At 37.9% G+C, this 16,789-nt stretch overlaps 1 protein-coding gene across 1 annotated transcript in view; it reads right to left on the bottom strand.

Moving 5' to 3' along the window:
* Window positions 1-501: 501 nt before the first annotated feature.
* LOC309623502 (uncharacterized protein) overlaps window positions 502-16,789 on the bottom strand; it is a gene marked incomplete at its 5' end in the record, with an annotated part of 96,349 nt that continues 80,061 nt past the window's right edge. Inside the window, one exon of the mRNA XM_082380450.1 lies at window positions 502-773. Coding sequence (XP_082236576.1) covers window positions 762-773 — 12 coding nt within the window. The 3' untranslated portion in view covers window positions 502-761. The remainder of the gene's footprint in view (window positions 774-16,789) is intronic.

Genomic DNA, 16,789 nt, shown 5'->3' with positions numbered 1-16,789 from the left:
GTATGCAGTCAGCTTACAATGAAGGAACACTAATGAAGGGACACGTATTGACAGAATTTTTAAAATAAGTAATCTTGACATAGCTAATACGTAAGATATTATAGTGACTCACCTGGTCATGGGAATGGGAGGGGAAACATGTCAGCTTTTCCTCTAGCGTTACTTGGAGCCCCCTTCACCCACCTCAGCCAATCTCAGACTGGTCTTGGGAACTGACAGCTTGAGAACACAGTCTGGTCACAAACTATATACTGTTTACATGTGCCTGGAGGATAGAAAAGAAATTAATTTTCTTACAGAGTAGGGTTTCATTTTTAGTGAGGGAAAGGAAGTGGGTAATAACTACCCCAATCACCAAAGTCTGAAAATGTAGCAGACATAGCCTTGGATATAGCTAGGTTAAGTTGAGAATCACTTGGCAAGATATAATTAGAAAAAAACTGGCTCTGAAATCTTCTGAATAATCAATTACTGTGTTAATAATAAGATCACAGAATAACATTGACGTTTTGAACTCTACTTTTTAATGGTTGGCTTTGTTCATCACTGAATTTTTGTCTTGTCTTTTGTCTTTCCCTCCAGTTTCAGAAAATTACAGGTGATGCTGGGCTTCCTTTGCCTCTCGACTCCTTCCATGTCCCAGTCTCTACTCAGGAGGCCTTAGAAACTTCCAAAGACAACCTGGGGGTCCCAGTCACAGAGCAGCAGCAGGAGTCTTTTGAAGATTTCATTGCCAGAACATGTTCTCCCTTCAGCAGACGTCATTTCTGGAACTGGAAGTCAAAGAAAAGAAGAGGAATTATCTAGAAATAGCAGGTCTTCTTCAGAGAAAATGAGCAAAGCAGGTGAATAAACCAAAAAATACTCTGCTAAGAAACAACCTGGGGAGGACCTGCATTCCTGCTCTGACTCACCTGTAAAGCAGAAAAGCAAAGGAATGGGGCAAAAGAATTCTTTGGTTAATAAAGCAATTAAAAGTGAGTCTTTGAAAAAACACATTTCTGTTAAGAAAGAGAGTAGAATAGTGACTGTTTCATCAAAGACAACTAAAAGTAAACTCAGTCTACTAGAACATTCTGAAAGTGATACTCTTGGATCTGACTGTGAATTTTAAGAAAGCATCCATACTCTATCATGCCTAACATAGGACTAAATCTTTTAAAATTATGTTTTTGCCTTCAAATTTTAATAAACTACTTATGTTTTTATTATAGCATATGGTATTTTCAATTACTTGACTGGAAGCCATTAGAGAAAGATTTATCTATACTTTTTTATTATAATGAAAGTTTTGGTGTATTTTTCCTTGTGATACTTTGCACCATTCATTCAGCTAGTGTTTTCTGAGGTCTTCATATGTACAGTACTTTTCTGGGTGCCATTGCTTTCAGCAGTGAACAAAATAAAGCCTTTACTCTCCTGGAACTAGCACTCTGTGGTGGGAGAAAACATAAACAACAAAACAGGGTAAGGGGTAAAAAGAGATGGGAATAATAAATGGAATAGTTTTACCATTTGGTTAAATGTCAAACTATTATAAATCACATGGCCAGAAGCCATTGACGTATTTTAATTCACAATAACCAGAGAGCCTCAAACATTTACCAAGGCACTTAACCGTGTTTATGGATTACAGCAACGCTATGAGATTGGGAACTATTACCATCCCCATTTTATAGATGAGGAGTCGGAGGAGACATTATGTGAGTTGCCAAGAATTACACAGCTATAAGTAAGTGGTAAGCTGCGATTTGACCCGAACCCATGCTCTTTTTTTTTTAAATGTACGGACTTTATTATGTTTCATTTGTTTCTGATTTATGTGATTATTTTCTTTAAAGATGTTTTTTGATGTCGACCATTTTTAAAGTGTTTATTGCATTTGTTACAGTATTGCTTCTGGTTTATATTTTGGTTTATGGCCACAAGGCATGTGGGATCTTTGCTCCCCGACCAGGGATCAAACTCTCACCCCCTCCATTGGAAGGCGAAGTCTTAACCACTGGACCACCAGGGAAGTCCCCCTTATGTGATGATTTTTATGGCAATTTTTTTAAATTTTATTTTTTATTGACGTATAGTTGAATTACAGTGTGTGTTAATTACTGCTGTACAGGAAAGTGACTCAGTTATACATTTATATACATTCTTTTTCATATTCTTTTCCATTGTGGTTTATCACAGAATATAGAATATCGTTCCCTGTGCTCTACAGTAGGACCTTTTTGGTTTTTTTAAAATACATCCACTTTTTTTTTAATAAATGTATTTATTTATTTATTTATTTTTGGCTGCGTTGGGCCTTCGTTGCTGCACGCGGGCTTTCTCTAGTTGCGGTGCGCAGGCTTCTCAATGTGGTGGCTTCTCGTGTTGCAGAGCACGGGCTCTAGGTGCATGGACTTCAGTAGTTGTGGCATCAGGCTTAGCTGCTCTCTGGCATGTGGGATCTTCCCGGACCAGGGCTCGAACCCGTGTCCCCTGCATTGGCAGGCGTATTCTTAACCACTGCGCCACCAGGGAAGTCCCATGTAGGACCTTTTTGTTTATCCATCCTGTATATACACCAGTTTGCATCTGCTAATCCCAAACTCCCAATCCAACCCTCTCCCACCCCCTCCCCCTTGGCAACCACCAGTCTATTCTCTATATGCTTGGTTATGTTTCTGTTTCACAGATAGGCAGAACCCAGGCTCTTAATTACTTTGTTATCCTGTTTCCTTGTTAAGAGAGGAAGGGTTTAAGGAAGGCACCGAGAGAGCAGCCAGTGAGCAGTGAGCAGTAGAAGTGCAAAACAGTGGGGCTATCAGAAAGCACACCTGTCTCCTTTCCCCATCGTGAGCCGAATTTTTAAACGGCAGAGTATGTAAGAGTATGTGATGACACATCTCTGGATTAAATTATGTCTCTCTGGTAAAACATGTACAGATAAGTCTTTAGTTCATTCAGACTGAAAGGTGAGATCAGAGAAGAGCTGGAGTGTCAGATTTCTTCTAGAAGTTCCTGCCTGATTGTTACTAAGAGGGCTACTACAGTACTAGTTAGTTCATTAGTCATGGATTGAGTGTTAGAGGAGCGAAACAATGAGCAAGATGTAGCGTTGGCCCTTTAGCAGTGGAGTGAGAGGGGAAGACACACAGCAGATGTCTCATCCTGCACGTGACATGCTGCTGTGACGGACATATTCAGGGCGTTTCATCAGTGTTTGTGGAAGAAGAGGGGGAGCTGTGAGGCAAAGAAAAGTCATGGAAAGAGGCAGTCCCTAAGCTAAGTCTTAAAGGACTCGTGAAAAACTGGTGAGTCAGCCGGTGAAGGGCAAGGACACTCAAGGCAGAGAGGACAGCGGAAGTCCAGAGCCGTGAGTGTGCGAGGGGTGTGTTACGGAGCCACAGGCACAGGCTCTGGCGCATCAGTGCAGTGTCACCAGGCAGTGGCAAGCGCCCCTAAAGGAGGCAGCGAGGAGGAGGAGAGCGGGTCTTAGCCATCCATGTGCGTGGAGCTGGTTTCCTCAGAAAATAGCTAAGAATGGAAAGGACAAGTTCAGGTGGCATTTTAGACCACTGACGTCAGTATGGATGAGGAATCTGAAGAAGCCTGGAGACAATTATGCCCCACTCTTCTGAGGAGCAGTGTTTTTTATTTTCGAGTGGGACTTTCATGCTGCCACCTCCTCTCCTGTCCCTACTGAAAGGTTTATGGGCCGGCAGAAGGGAGAACCTGGCTTAAGTAAAGGTAATCAGGTTTCTTTACTGCGCAGCTTCTCGGGGCTGCTGTCGGCTAATGTTCATTCTGGATCGTCACAGCAGGCGTATGGTACACAGCCATCCTCAAAGCTATTTGACTCTAGAGTCCTTTTTTAATAGAAGTGTCTAACAACTGGTTCCACCAAACAGCAATTTGGTAACTTCTAGACCAGGTAATAGCAAGAAGAAAGGGGTCTGAAATAAGGTATAGATGAAGGGAGGAAATAAGTTCTAATTGTATTTAGGAAATTACAAGCAAGACTTGATCTTGGGAAGTAAGGAAGAAGTAGGAGGCGGAGGCTGAACCCCCATCTGTGTGACTAAGGTTGGGTGGTGGTATCATTGAGTTTGGAAATAGGGGATAAAGAACTGAATTGGGGAAAAGACTTTAGTTCTGGACATGTAGAATTTTAAAGCACCTGTAGAATTCGGGAGACAAACTGGTAGATAACTGGACCTGCACGTGAAGACATGGAAAGATAAAAATTTCAATGTCATCAGCACTTAGCAGTCATTAAAATCATGAAAATGGATGAGATTTCAGAGAATTGTGAGTACTGACAACGTTTAAGTAATAAGCAGAGAAAGAATTCTGGGAAGGAGAGAGGTGACAGAGTTTCAAGAAGGAGGAAGTAGATGACAGTGTCATCCTTCAGAGAATGTAAGTGTCCATTGGATTTGGGCAGTTAGGTCCCCAGTGACCTTAGAGCAGTTCAGTGAAGTGGTGGACAAGAAAGCCAGATGGCGATAAATTGAGGGTGTAGGGCTGCCTGTGGGGGCCAGGTGGGGCTAGTGAAGACAGTGGGAATAGGCTACTCTGAAGGAGTTTGGATGAAAAGAGAAAATAATTAGCAAAAAAGAACTTTTTAGAATGAGAAGGACTTATATTTTATATGTTGAAATGAAGGAACCGATGAAGGAGATCCTGAAGATGTAGATAATAATTTAGAGAACTGGGGAAACATGGACATAGGAATAAGAAAAAAACCTTGCACAGTATGTAAAAATCACTTGTATCCTTCGAGTTGGATGGATACTGGTAAGTTTGGGAGGAAATAAAGGTAAGAAGAGATAGACGTTAAATGAGTTTATACTGATAGCCTCAGTTTTCTTTGACACAGATTTTTCAGAGACACATATATACACATACATAATTACAGTTTTAAAATTCTTTCATAGTTACATGTTTTATTAATCATGTCTGAGAAAAGTCATTGATTTTCATTTTGTACAGCATTATCTTGTAAGGACAAGATACAGTGACAACTTCCAAGCTTTTTGCCTATCAGAGCTGAAACTGAAAGTATCTCCATAATTGAATTTTCACTTCTTATTTGTAATCAGTTTATCCTTAGGAGGATACTTTCATAGTGTTTGATCACAGATGAGTTTGGGCATTGCTATCACTCAATAATGTTAAGCATCTGACAGGTTCTCTCCTATACTATATATTAATTTTTTCTCCATTAAGCAAATATTTATTGGCGGCCTGTGGGAATAAGATACACCTAGGTCCTCTTTCCTTGGTATATTCACAAAAGCCTCTGAAAGTAAATTTCCAAGTCAGGCCACACTAAGGCCTGGCATAATAAGTTTTCATCGTTAACAGTTTTTTTGTGTTTGTGGGTTTTTTTTGTTTTTGTTTTTATGAAGCAAGGATAAGACAGTGTCTTAACTCAGTAGTTGTCCGTCGATGAATAAGTCAAAGAAGACACTGATGGGGCTTCCCTGGTGGCGCAGTGGTTGAGAATCTGCCTGCCAATGCAGGGGACACGGGTTCGAGCCCTGGTCTGGGAAGATCCCACATGGCACGGAGCAACTGGGCCCGTGAGCCACAATTACTGAGCCTGCGCGTCTGGAGCCTGTGCTCCGCAACAAGAGAGGCCGCGATGGTGAGAGGCCCGCGCACCGCGATGAAGAGTGGTCCCCACTTGCCGCAACTAGAGAAAGCCCTCGCACAGAAACGAAGACTCAACACAGTCATAAATAAATAAATAAATAAATAAAAGAACGTGAAAAAAAAAAAAAAAAAAAAAAGAAGACACTGATGAAGCATGGTACTTTGAATATCCTTTCCACAGAATAGGTAACGGGCCGTCCTGAAACTCTGGTGAGATGCTTATCATTTTCAGATTTTGGAGTGGCAGAGAAAACCCTATTACACCTTGAATTATCACTAGAAACAGGAATTCAGCCAAATAAAAACAGTGCCTCTGCCTACTGAGGTTGTCAATTTCCATCTTAACAAAAGTGAACATTTCCCCTTTAGATTAAAATCAAGAAAAATCCCCTCTGTCCAGGATGCAATAATGAGGTACAAGAAAGAGGAAAGCTGAAGGTATTCCCTCTTTACACCTGAACAGTGAATTCATTCTGATATCAAATATTTGTTATGATTCTGCTATGACCAGGTGCTTTATTGTGTTTAGAGATCAAGTTACCGTTCCTTCTTGGTAAGTAAGAAAAATCCGTTTCAGGACTCTGAATAGTAACTTTATATATTTTATATATATATTAAAACATATATATATTATATATAATATATATTCCACCTATTCAACAAAATTGTAATTTTCATCATCTCTTACGAATGATGAACTGTATTTACTCTTTGGAAAGGGCTTATAGGGAATTAAAGTCTCCATATACTTTTCATATAAGACCATGGAAACCAAATTCTCAAGTGGGAGCAAACTTAGGTTTTGCTATGAAGGTTTATGCTTGCCTGGCCTTAGAGTGGTAGGCCAGGAACTCAAGGTGGAGTTTTCTTCCTCTAAGTTACTTTCATTGATGCCACCCTGAAAACATTTGGAGGGAGTATTTTTTGAAATAGCTTTATCTCAGTAACCCTTTAAAAATGCTTCAGGGTATGGGGAACATAACTGTCAAAATGTTCAAGCAACTCTTGTTGATTTAAGTGTAATTGATCAGGAGCAATACAGGAAAGAGCTGGGTACAAAAGACAAAAGGCCCGAGGCTATTTCATGTATAGTTTTTGCTTATTGTACAAAACAGAGAAAGTTTCATACACTCACACAGCCAAGGTCCCCTACTGTTCTCTCCTTTTAGCATAAATAAAAGAGAGCTAGTTTCTCAATAGCAGCATTCTACCCTTAAGTGGGTACACAGTGATATTCTAATGGTCTCTGGAGCAGGGAATAATTCCGTGGCAGCTCTGACCTCCAGTCACCGGGCTCTCTGTAACTTAAGTCTTTCATGGCCAAGGACTATAATCATTATTTCGATTTCTATTTAGCATCTCAAAATTGAAAGGATTCCATGGACAACAAAACAGGAAGTGATTTCATGAAGTGTTTTAGTATGGATAAAGTAATAAACTATAAAAATACAAATCATCAGTAAAGCTTTTTCTTTCCGGAGAACTATATTCAGAAATTAATGCAAGCATCTAAGGTGCGCATGTGTGTTTTTTCACCCGTGATCATGTTTGTGTGTGTGTGTGTGTGTGTGTGTGTGCATTCCACTGCTACAGGAGACATGCAAAATAATATCAGATTTGCTACTCTATGAAGTACTGGTTTCTCCCAAGAACTGTGTGCTTGCAGGGTTCGTTCAGGAAGGTGAGTGCCCTACCACCACATCGCAGTCATATCTCATCACCTTCGGCAGCAATAATTTACACTTTAACCTTACATGCAGGCGTATTAAATTACTATTACTCATCAGAACTTGCTTATTAATAAAGCAAGCTGAATTAGCCACTGCAGAATCATATTTGGAAATTCAATGACAATTTTACATTTTTAATAAAGGCTCAGAAATATTATTGCAGAGCAGGTGGTACAGAAAACTGTGGTCAAATTTGACATTCACTAATAATTGAAGTGTGGAACGTGACAGGTGAAAATTGATATTGATTTCTTTCCTCTAATATTTGGAAGAGTTCTAAAAGCTAAATAAAATGAGATAACATGACGTATCAAGTCTCACTGATTTCTTTGATCACCTCCTCCCCACATATCACTCCTTTGCCTACCATGTTTTGAATAATTCAATGCCCATAGTCTTTCCAGCTCAGTGCATTATAAAACACACTCAAGCTGGGTTTCAATCATATTAGACTGAAAGCTGAACTTTTTATGAAGGATTATTTAAGACAAAATGCGTCTTGAGCCCAACAGCCTTTGAAACCAAACAATCCTGGCAGTTCAGTGAGGAAATGTCAACACTGTGGAGAACTTTTGGATTCAGAAAATTCAGTAATCCTATTTGATGTATGTTAACTGTATCAATATTAACAACCTTCTGCTTGATTTCAGCACTGATCTGAGAGCTGAGTTACTGATTTGAGAGCTGAGTTAACTAGTTGTGAAAGCACTGAGAGAGTTGTTCTTGGGTTGAACTTGACCTGCCTCTGGGAATGCTCTCTGTTCTATCCATCTTGAAAAGCTTTATTCAAGTGCATTTCTCTGCCTTCCTTCTTCTCACCTGCACCCCTTGGGAAAACGAAAGATGCTCAAATATAGATGTTAACACTGCAGATGCTCTGTTTGGCAATGGAGTCTTTCAGCTTCCCAATAAAAAATTATATTGCTGATCACCCATTTGACTGAAAAGTGACTCATTTTACTGACAGATCTCTGGATTGAGATGCCAAAAGAAATAGGTCATTTCAAATTTCCTTTTTAATTTGAAGTCATAGCTTTGTGTTGCAACACTACTTGTTCAAAAGTTAGATCATGAAGGTTCCTTCCTATGACCTCCAAATAATTAATCACAATGTTCTTCATTCGGCTATATAAAAAGCAAGCAGAATATTCCTAATTATCAATCTTTCTCTTGAGTCATATAGTTCTTGTAATTCCAAGGAAGAGAAACTCAAATGTAAAGTGTTACAATAGCCAAGCATACCAGCACTGTTATCTAACCATTCAGCAATTTTCTCTGCCAAGTCACTCTGAACCTTAGACTAGTGAGAATGTCTTTTTAATTAATTTTTAAGGTTCTCCTCTATTGAGTTAAAAAATGGTCACAATTTTATAAGTAAAATTAAAGAAAAAACACAAAATAGACCATCTGAGATATTTCCATTAGGCATTATATATATATATAAATATACATAATTTTAATATATATACATATATAAATGCACTGGGATAAATCTCCATCTTCTGTGTCAGTCGGACATAGGTCCATTTTCTTAGGAATAGGGAACTCCTTTCACAATGGAAGTGAGGAAATTGGCTGAACCATCCTTCTTGAATATAATTCCATGAAGCCACCATTGAAGGTTGTCTGGATCTTGGTTCCTTCTAGCAATCTACTCCTCCAACAGTGTGTAGTTCATCAAATTCAGGTCTTTCTGAAGCCAGGCTAGAAATACAAAGTGAGGTGGATGACTAAGGTAACTGACCAAAAAGGAGGAGGAAGAGAGCAAAACAATTTCCCAATTTCATTTTTTCCCATATTCTCTGTGCTTTACAAGGGAAAAAAAAATTTGGGTCTGAGTTCCTTTCATTCTTAGCCCTTGTTGGTTCAAAGTCTGAGAAAAAAAAAAAAAAAAAAAAAAGGTAAAAACAAAAATATGGAGTCCAGAATTCCGTTAGCTCTCTTGCATGCAATATCACAACTTAAAAGGTCTTCCAAAATGAAGGGATAAACTTTTAAAAATATAGCCCAATCTTTTCAATCTAAACAAGTAAACACTAAAAATATATTTTAGAAATCCAGCAAACACACTAACCACAGTCAAAGCAAAGAAAGGCTTATGGCTTACCAAATGACAGTGGCTGTCTACAAGAGAGATAAAGAATACTCCAAAATTCTATCTGACCTGGCAGAGCTCAGCACAGCTACTATTCTTCTTTCCTAAAAGCAAGGCATAGAGAAATTGAATAAAACTTGCCAAAATGTCCCCCGCTGCCTCCAAAAGCAGATTAAAGAAGGGAATGTCCAGAAATCAGGATGAAGAAAACTACTTAGAGAAGCCCCTTCTCCTATCAGTGGACCACCAGGGTTTATCTGGGTAATAAAATGATAATAGGCCTTTTTGTCATCTTCTTTTTATAATTTATACATTTAAATTTCAGTTAACATTTTAAAAATATCCAATCAGAATGACAGGCATTTCCAGAAGTATCCGTTTTTTTAATCCTCACCCTTTTACAAATGTGAAAACTGAGGCTCAGTATAGTTGTCAAGAAATTTTCCTAAATCATTGAAGCTGTAAATTTGGGACCTAAGTCTAAATCAGTTTCTCATTTTATCTTGGCTATCTTCTTGAAATTCTGTTTAGGGACATGGGGAGAGAGAAGGGGAAGCTGGGACGAAGTGAGAGAGTGGCATGGACATATATACACTACCAAATGTAAAATAGATAGCTAGTGGGAAGCAGCCAAGTAGCACAGGGAGATCAGCTCGGGGCTTTGTGACCACCTAGAGGGGTGGGATAGGGAGGGTGGGAGGGAGACGCAAAAAGGAGGGGATATGGGGATATATATATATACGTATAGCTGATGCACTGTTATACAGCAGAGACTAACACAACATGGTAAAGCAATTATACTCCAATGAAGATGTTAAAAATATACATATGAAAGCTATACTATAAAATAGATACAGTGATAATGTATCTGAGAGGTGGAATTATGGCTGTTTTTTAATCTATTTTTGGATTATTTGATTACTTGATTTCTCTATAAAGAATATGAATCCCTTGTGTAATAAAAGTTACTCAAAACCAAAAAACAAAACAAGAAAAAAAACCAATTCTGTTTAGGAAGAGAGGATAGAATGAAGGTTTGAGCATAGAAATCATCTAGAAATCACTGAAGATACTGGGCCTGTAGTGCAGTTTCATTTGTAGTGGGTTTGGCTTACATTCTTATGTTTAGTTTTATTTCTATACAACTATCAAAGAAGGAGAAAGAAGTTGGGTAATATTTGCATTTGCAACTAATCAAAGCAGAATTGCTTTTAGCTTTAACAAAAAGATCGTTTTGTGATCTCAGATTAACATCTTTATTCTTAAATGGAGCATAAATAACATTTATTGGCTAAGATTATTTGCAATAAACAAGACTGTTTACTGTTTACCACCTAGCAGATGACTATTTGTAAGTCTCACTGAGTATGCTAAAAGCTTATACTGAGCTCTCATTTTACCAGAGTGAATTTAAATTAACTTCAGCAGCCAGAATTAATGAAACCGGGTAAATGATCCAAAGATATTCCACAGGGTATTCTGTTTTAATTAGAGATAGAAAATGTGAGTCATTAGAGGTTTTTAAAAATGTTGCATTCTATTACTTTCTCATATTTTAAATCTAGGAATATAGATGAAAACTAAAACATGTTAGCCACCTTAGTTCAGTTTTTAATGTATATCAGCTCTGAATTTATATTGAGTGAATAGTAAAGAGTCTGAATGAAGGACATAATCTGGAGGCATTCAGGTACAAGTAATAAACTTTATTAGAAGTTGAGTATCTGTTAATTAGCAGGCAGCTATATAACTTAACTATAAAGCCACTACAATTCAAACATTGTAGCATTACTACATGAATGAACACATATACAAATTAAACAGAAAAGAATATCCACAAATAGTTCTAAGTATGTCTGGGAAGTTTGATTGTGATAAAGTCAAGGTATAATCTTTAAAATTGATGCCTAGAAAACTACACACCCATTGAAAACTAAAGTCTGTACCTCACACTACATACCAAAATAAATTACACCAGTTGCACATGTAAGAAGCTTGCAAGTTGCCACTTTATCCTAACAAGATGCGTCTTTTTTTTTTTTTTAATGAATTTATTTATTTATTTATTTATTTATTTTTGGCTGTGTTGGGTGTTTGTTTCTGTGCGAGGGCTTTCTCCAGTTGCGGCGAGCGGGGGCCACTCTTCATCGCGGTGCGCGGGCCTCTCACTCTCGCGGCCTCTCTTGTTGCGGAGCACAGGCTCCAGACGCACAGGCTCAGTAGTTGTGGTTCACGGGCCCAATTGCTCCATGGCATGTGGGATCCTCCCAGACCAGGGCTCGAACCCATGTCCCCTGCATCGGCAGGCAGACTCTCAACCACTGCGCCACCAGGGAAGCCCAAGATGCGTCTTTTACGAATGTTTTCTCCGACTCTGTGGCTTGTCTTTTCATTATCTTGATAGTGATTTTCACAGAGCAGAAATTTTCTATTTTAATGAAGTCTAGCTTATCAATTCTTTCTTTCATGGATTGTGCCTTTGGTGTTATATTTTAAAAGTCACTGCCATACCCAAGGTCATCTAGGTTTTCTCCTATGTTATCTTCTGGGAGTTTTACAGTTTTGTGTTTTACATTTAGGTCTGTGGTTCATTTTGACTTAAGTTTTATGAAGGATATAAAGTCTGTGTCTAGATTTTTTTTTTTTTTTTTTACTATGGACATCCAGTTGTTTCAGCACTATTTGATGAAAAGCCAATCTTTGCTCCGTTGTATTGCCTTTGTTCTTTTGCCAAAGATCAGTTGACTGTATTTATGTGGGTCTATTTTGGGGCTCTTTATTCTGTTCCATTGATCTATTTGTTCTTTCACCAATACCACCCTGTCTTGATTACTGCACCTTCATAATAAGTCCTCAAGCTGGGTAGTGTCATCCCTTCAACTTTGTCCTTCTTCAATGAGGTGATAGCTATTCTGGGTCTCTTGCCTCTTCATATGGACTTTAGAATCAGTTTGCCAATATCCATAAAATAACTTGCTGAGATTTTGATTGGGATCGCACTGAATTTCTATAGATTAAGTCGGAAAGAACTGACATCTTGATAATACCGAGGCTTCCTATTCATGAACATGCAATATCTCTCCATTTATTTAGTTATTCTTTGACTTCATTCATCACGGTTTTGTAGTTTTCCTCCTATAGAGGTTGTACTTATTTTATTAGATTTATACTGAAGTATTACATTTTTGGCAGTGCTATTGTAAATAGTGTGGGGTTTTTTTAAACCTATTCCACTTGCTCATTATTGGTATATAGGAAAACAATTGCCTTTTGTATATTAACCTTGGATCCTGCAACCTTGCTATAATCACTTACTAGTTACAGGAGTTTTGTGTCAACTCTTTAAGATTTTCTACATAGATGATCATGTCACCTGTGAACAAAGACAGCTTTATGTCTTCCTGCTCAATCTGTACACCATTTATTTCCTTTTCTTGCCTTATTGCATTAGCAAGGACTTACAGCACAATACTGAAAAGTTATAATAAAGGAGGACATCCTTGCCTTGTGCTTAATCTTAGTGGGAAAGCATTGAGTTTCTCTCCAGTAAGTATGATGTTAGCTATTGGTTTTTTTGTAGATCGTATTTATCAAGTTAAGAAAGTCCCTCTCTATTCCTAGTTTACTGAGAGTTTTTCTCATGAGTACACACTGGATTTTGTCAAATGCTTCTTCCGCATGTATTTATATGTTTTTTTTTTTTCCTTTTCTTTGTCTTGGATGGATTATATTGATTAATTTTCCAATGTTGAACCAGCCTTACTTACCTGACACAAATCCCATTTGGTCATGGTATATAATTGTTTTTATACTTTTGTGGCGTCAACTTGCTAACATTTTGTTGAGAATCTCTGACACAATTCTTATCACATTTCTACTATAAAAGGTTTGGGAGTCTAATGAATTTAAGCTATTAATTAGTCTTATCAAATTGCGCTTTTTATTCAAAGATACACCATAGCAGAACCCTGAGGGAATAGATGGTGAACTGTAAGGCCTGAATTTACACTTCTTTTCTTCTTTATACCCTGAACCCATCTCTCAACAAGTGTTTACGGCTGATGTTTATTTTTTTGGAAATTAGACATAGCCCACTCCATTCATTCATTCAACAGATTCTACAGCAGAAGGGAGGCTTCTAAGGAGGTAGTGTGTATTAGTGGGACTGCAGGTTATTACAGGGAATCCAAGCAAGGCCTCATAATGGAGACAGTGATATTTGAGAAAAGACCTAAAAAAGTGAGTGGAATACTACAAAGCTAGAGTAATCAAGACAATATACTACTGGCACAAAAACAGAAACATAGATCAATGGAACAAGATAGAAAGCCCAGAGATAAACCCATGCACCTATGGTCAACTAATCTATGACAAAGGAGGCAAAGATATACAATGGAGAAAAGACAGTCTCTTCAATAAGTGGTGCTGGGAAAACTAGACAGCTACATGTAAAAGAATGAAATTAGAACACTCCCTAACACCATACACAAAAATAAACTCAAAATGGATTAGAGACCTAAATGTAAGACTGGACACTATAAAACTCTTAGAGGAAAACATAGGAAGAACACTCTTTGACATAAATCACAGCAAGATCTGTTTGGATACACCTCCTAGAGTAATGGAAATAAAAACAAAAATAAACAAATGGCACCTAATGAAACTTCAAAGCTTTTGCACAGCAAAGGAAACCATAAACAAGACGAAGAGACAACCCTCAGAATGGGAGAAAATATTTGCAAACGAATCAACGGACAAAGGATTAATCTCCAAAATAGATAAACAGCTCATTCAGCTCAATATTAAAGAAACAAACACCCCAATCCAAAAATGGGCAGAAGACCTAAATAGACATTTCTCCAAAGAAAACATACAGACGGCCACGAAGCACATGAAAAGATGCTCAACATCACTAATTATTAGAGAAATGCAAATCAAAACTACAATGAGGTATCACCTCACACCAGTTAGAATGGGCATCATCAGAAAATCTACAAACAACAAATGCTGGAGAGGGTGTGGAGAAAAGGGAACCCTCTTGCACTGTTGGTGGGAATGTAAATTGATACAGCCACTATGGAGAACAATATGGAGGTTCCTTCAAAAACTAAAAATAGAATTACCATATGACCCAGCAATCCCACTACTGGGCATATACCCAGAGAAAACCGTAATTCAAAAAGACACATGCACCCGAGTGTTCATTGCAGCACTATTTACAATAGCCAGGTCATGGAAGCAACCTAGATGCCCATCAACAGATGAATGGATAAAGAAGTTGGGGTACATATATACAATGGAATATTACTCAGCCATAAAAAGGAATGAAATTGAGTCATTTGTTGAGACGTGGATGGATCTAGAGACTGTCATACAGAGTGAAGTAAGTCAGAAAGAGAAAAACAAATACTGTATAGTAACGCATGTATGTGGAACCTAGAAAAATGGTACAGATGAGCCGGTTTGCAGGGCAGAAGTTGAGACACAGATGTAGAGAACGGACATATGGACACCAAGGGGGGAAAACTGCGGTGGGGTGGGGATGGTGGTGTGTTGAATTGGGCGATTGGGATTGACATGTATACACTGATGTGTATAAAATTGATGACCAATAAGAACCTGCAGTATAAAAAAAACAAACAAAACAACTAATACTAAACTTTCATTGGGTTATTTGTATGGAAATATGTTAATATAAATGTTTCAGACATTACATGAAATTTCTAAAAATCTTATATGTTCTGGTATAATGTTATAAGTCATAATCCTAGTTATTACTTTAAAATGTATATCTCAGAAATAACTAATTTTCTTGTCAACTGCATTATTATGAACTTTCATCAAATCTTTAACCGTGGTCATTTTTAAGTCTTTTGTCATTTACAGACAGTTCTGGGTGTACTCTGATGCTTTTGCAAATATGTTCCTATAAAAGGGTTTCATCTTCAAGAAATTCATGGAAAAGACTCTGACAAGTACAGGTTTCTGGTAACTGACTGTACTGCTGAACTGAATGAATAAGCATTTTCAGAACTCTAATGAAAAACTGACGAACTCATAAAAGTGCTAACAAAAGATCAAGATGAAAAAAAAAAATTAATTACATGGGACTGAGTGAACTGATGAGGATGAGTATAATTTTTGTGACTTTCTGTTTGAATTAAAGAAAAAAAATCCCACAAGGACTCAGAGGCAAAGAATATACAAATCAATTTTCACTGCAAAGTAAAGGAGCTGTTACAGTGGAGGATTACTGGACTGAATGTCAATATTATGACATAGTATGAGTGTGTTTCATGTGTGGTAATTGCAATCATTGTTGTTTTTGTTGTGGTCATCCATGTACAATGCTTGGTGTCAGTCTATTTATCTCTTGTAAAAATAAAATACAGTGTGTGTGTGTGAAAAAAAAAGTGAGTGGATGAGTACTGTAGATAGTAAAGAGAACAGCAATTCAGGTAAAGGGAACAGCAAGTGAAAATGTCTGCCTACTATACTTGTTGGACATCAAGGACTGAAGAGTATAAGGTGTTTGGAAAAGAGTGAGCAAGGAGTAGAGGTAGAGGAGATGAGCTCAAATATATAATGTGGAGGGTAATCATGTAGCAACTTTCCAGCATTTTAAGAACTTCAGCTTCAACTATAATGAAGGGGAAGACACTGAAGTCACATAATTCTTCTGACTTAGATTCTCAAAGGGTTCTCTGGCCACTGTGTTAAGGACACATTTCAGAGGGATAATAATTAAGATGACAGACAACGAAATCTTAATCCTGAGTGATAATAGTGGAAAAATCGAGAAACTGTCAAATTCTGGTTCTATCTCAAAGATAGGGCCGACACATTTTGCTTCTGTATTGGATGTGAAAGGAGAGAGAAAGGAAAAAGTCAAAGATGAATCACATTTTGTAACTGAGCACCAGGAAGAATGGAGCTGCCCTTTTCTGCTTTGGAAAGTCTACAGGAAAAGCATGAGTGACTATGTGTGTATTTGATTGCAAGGTATGTTAAGTTTGGGATGTCTATTAAATGACAAAACAGAGATATTCTGTTAGTAAGCAGTCTTGTTAGGTGGACCCAGTCCATAAAGGACAACCATCAACCTACCTAATCTGCTCAATTTGAAGACCCATAAAGGACTTTGGGGCATTAGTGTGAAGAGGGCTTCCTTTTGCGTTTGTGTGTATGTGTGTTATTTGCTTTGACACTGTGGTTAGGCTAAAGTAGCACTATTCTGGGCTTTCATCTTTGACAACTTTTTTCTCACCAAGAAGCTTTTTTATTGGGTTGACGCCAAATGAGTATTTGCTTGATTCATGTCCTG

Source organism: Balaenoptera borealis, assembly GCF_965194805.1.
Source record: "Balaenoptera borealis genome assembly, chromosome: 2".
NCBI lineage: Eukaryota > Metazoa > Chordata > Mammalia > Artiodactyla > Balaenopteridae > Balaenoptera > Balaenoptera borealis.
The sequence above is the reverse complement of the archived record's forward strand: the minus strand, read 5'-3'. Positions and strand labels throughout refer to the sequence as shown.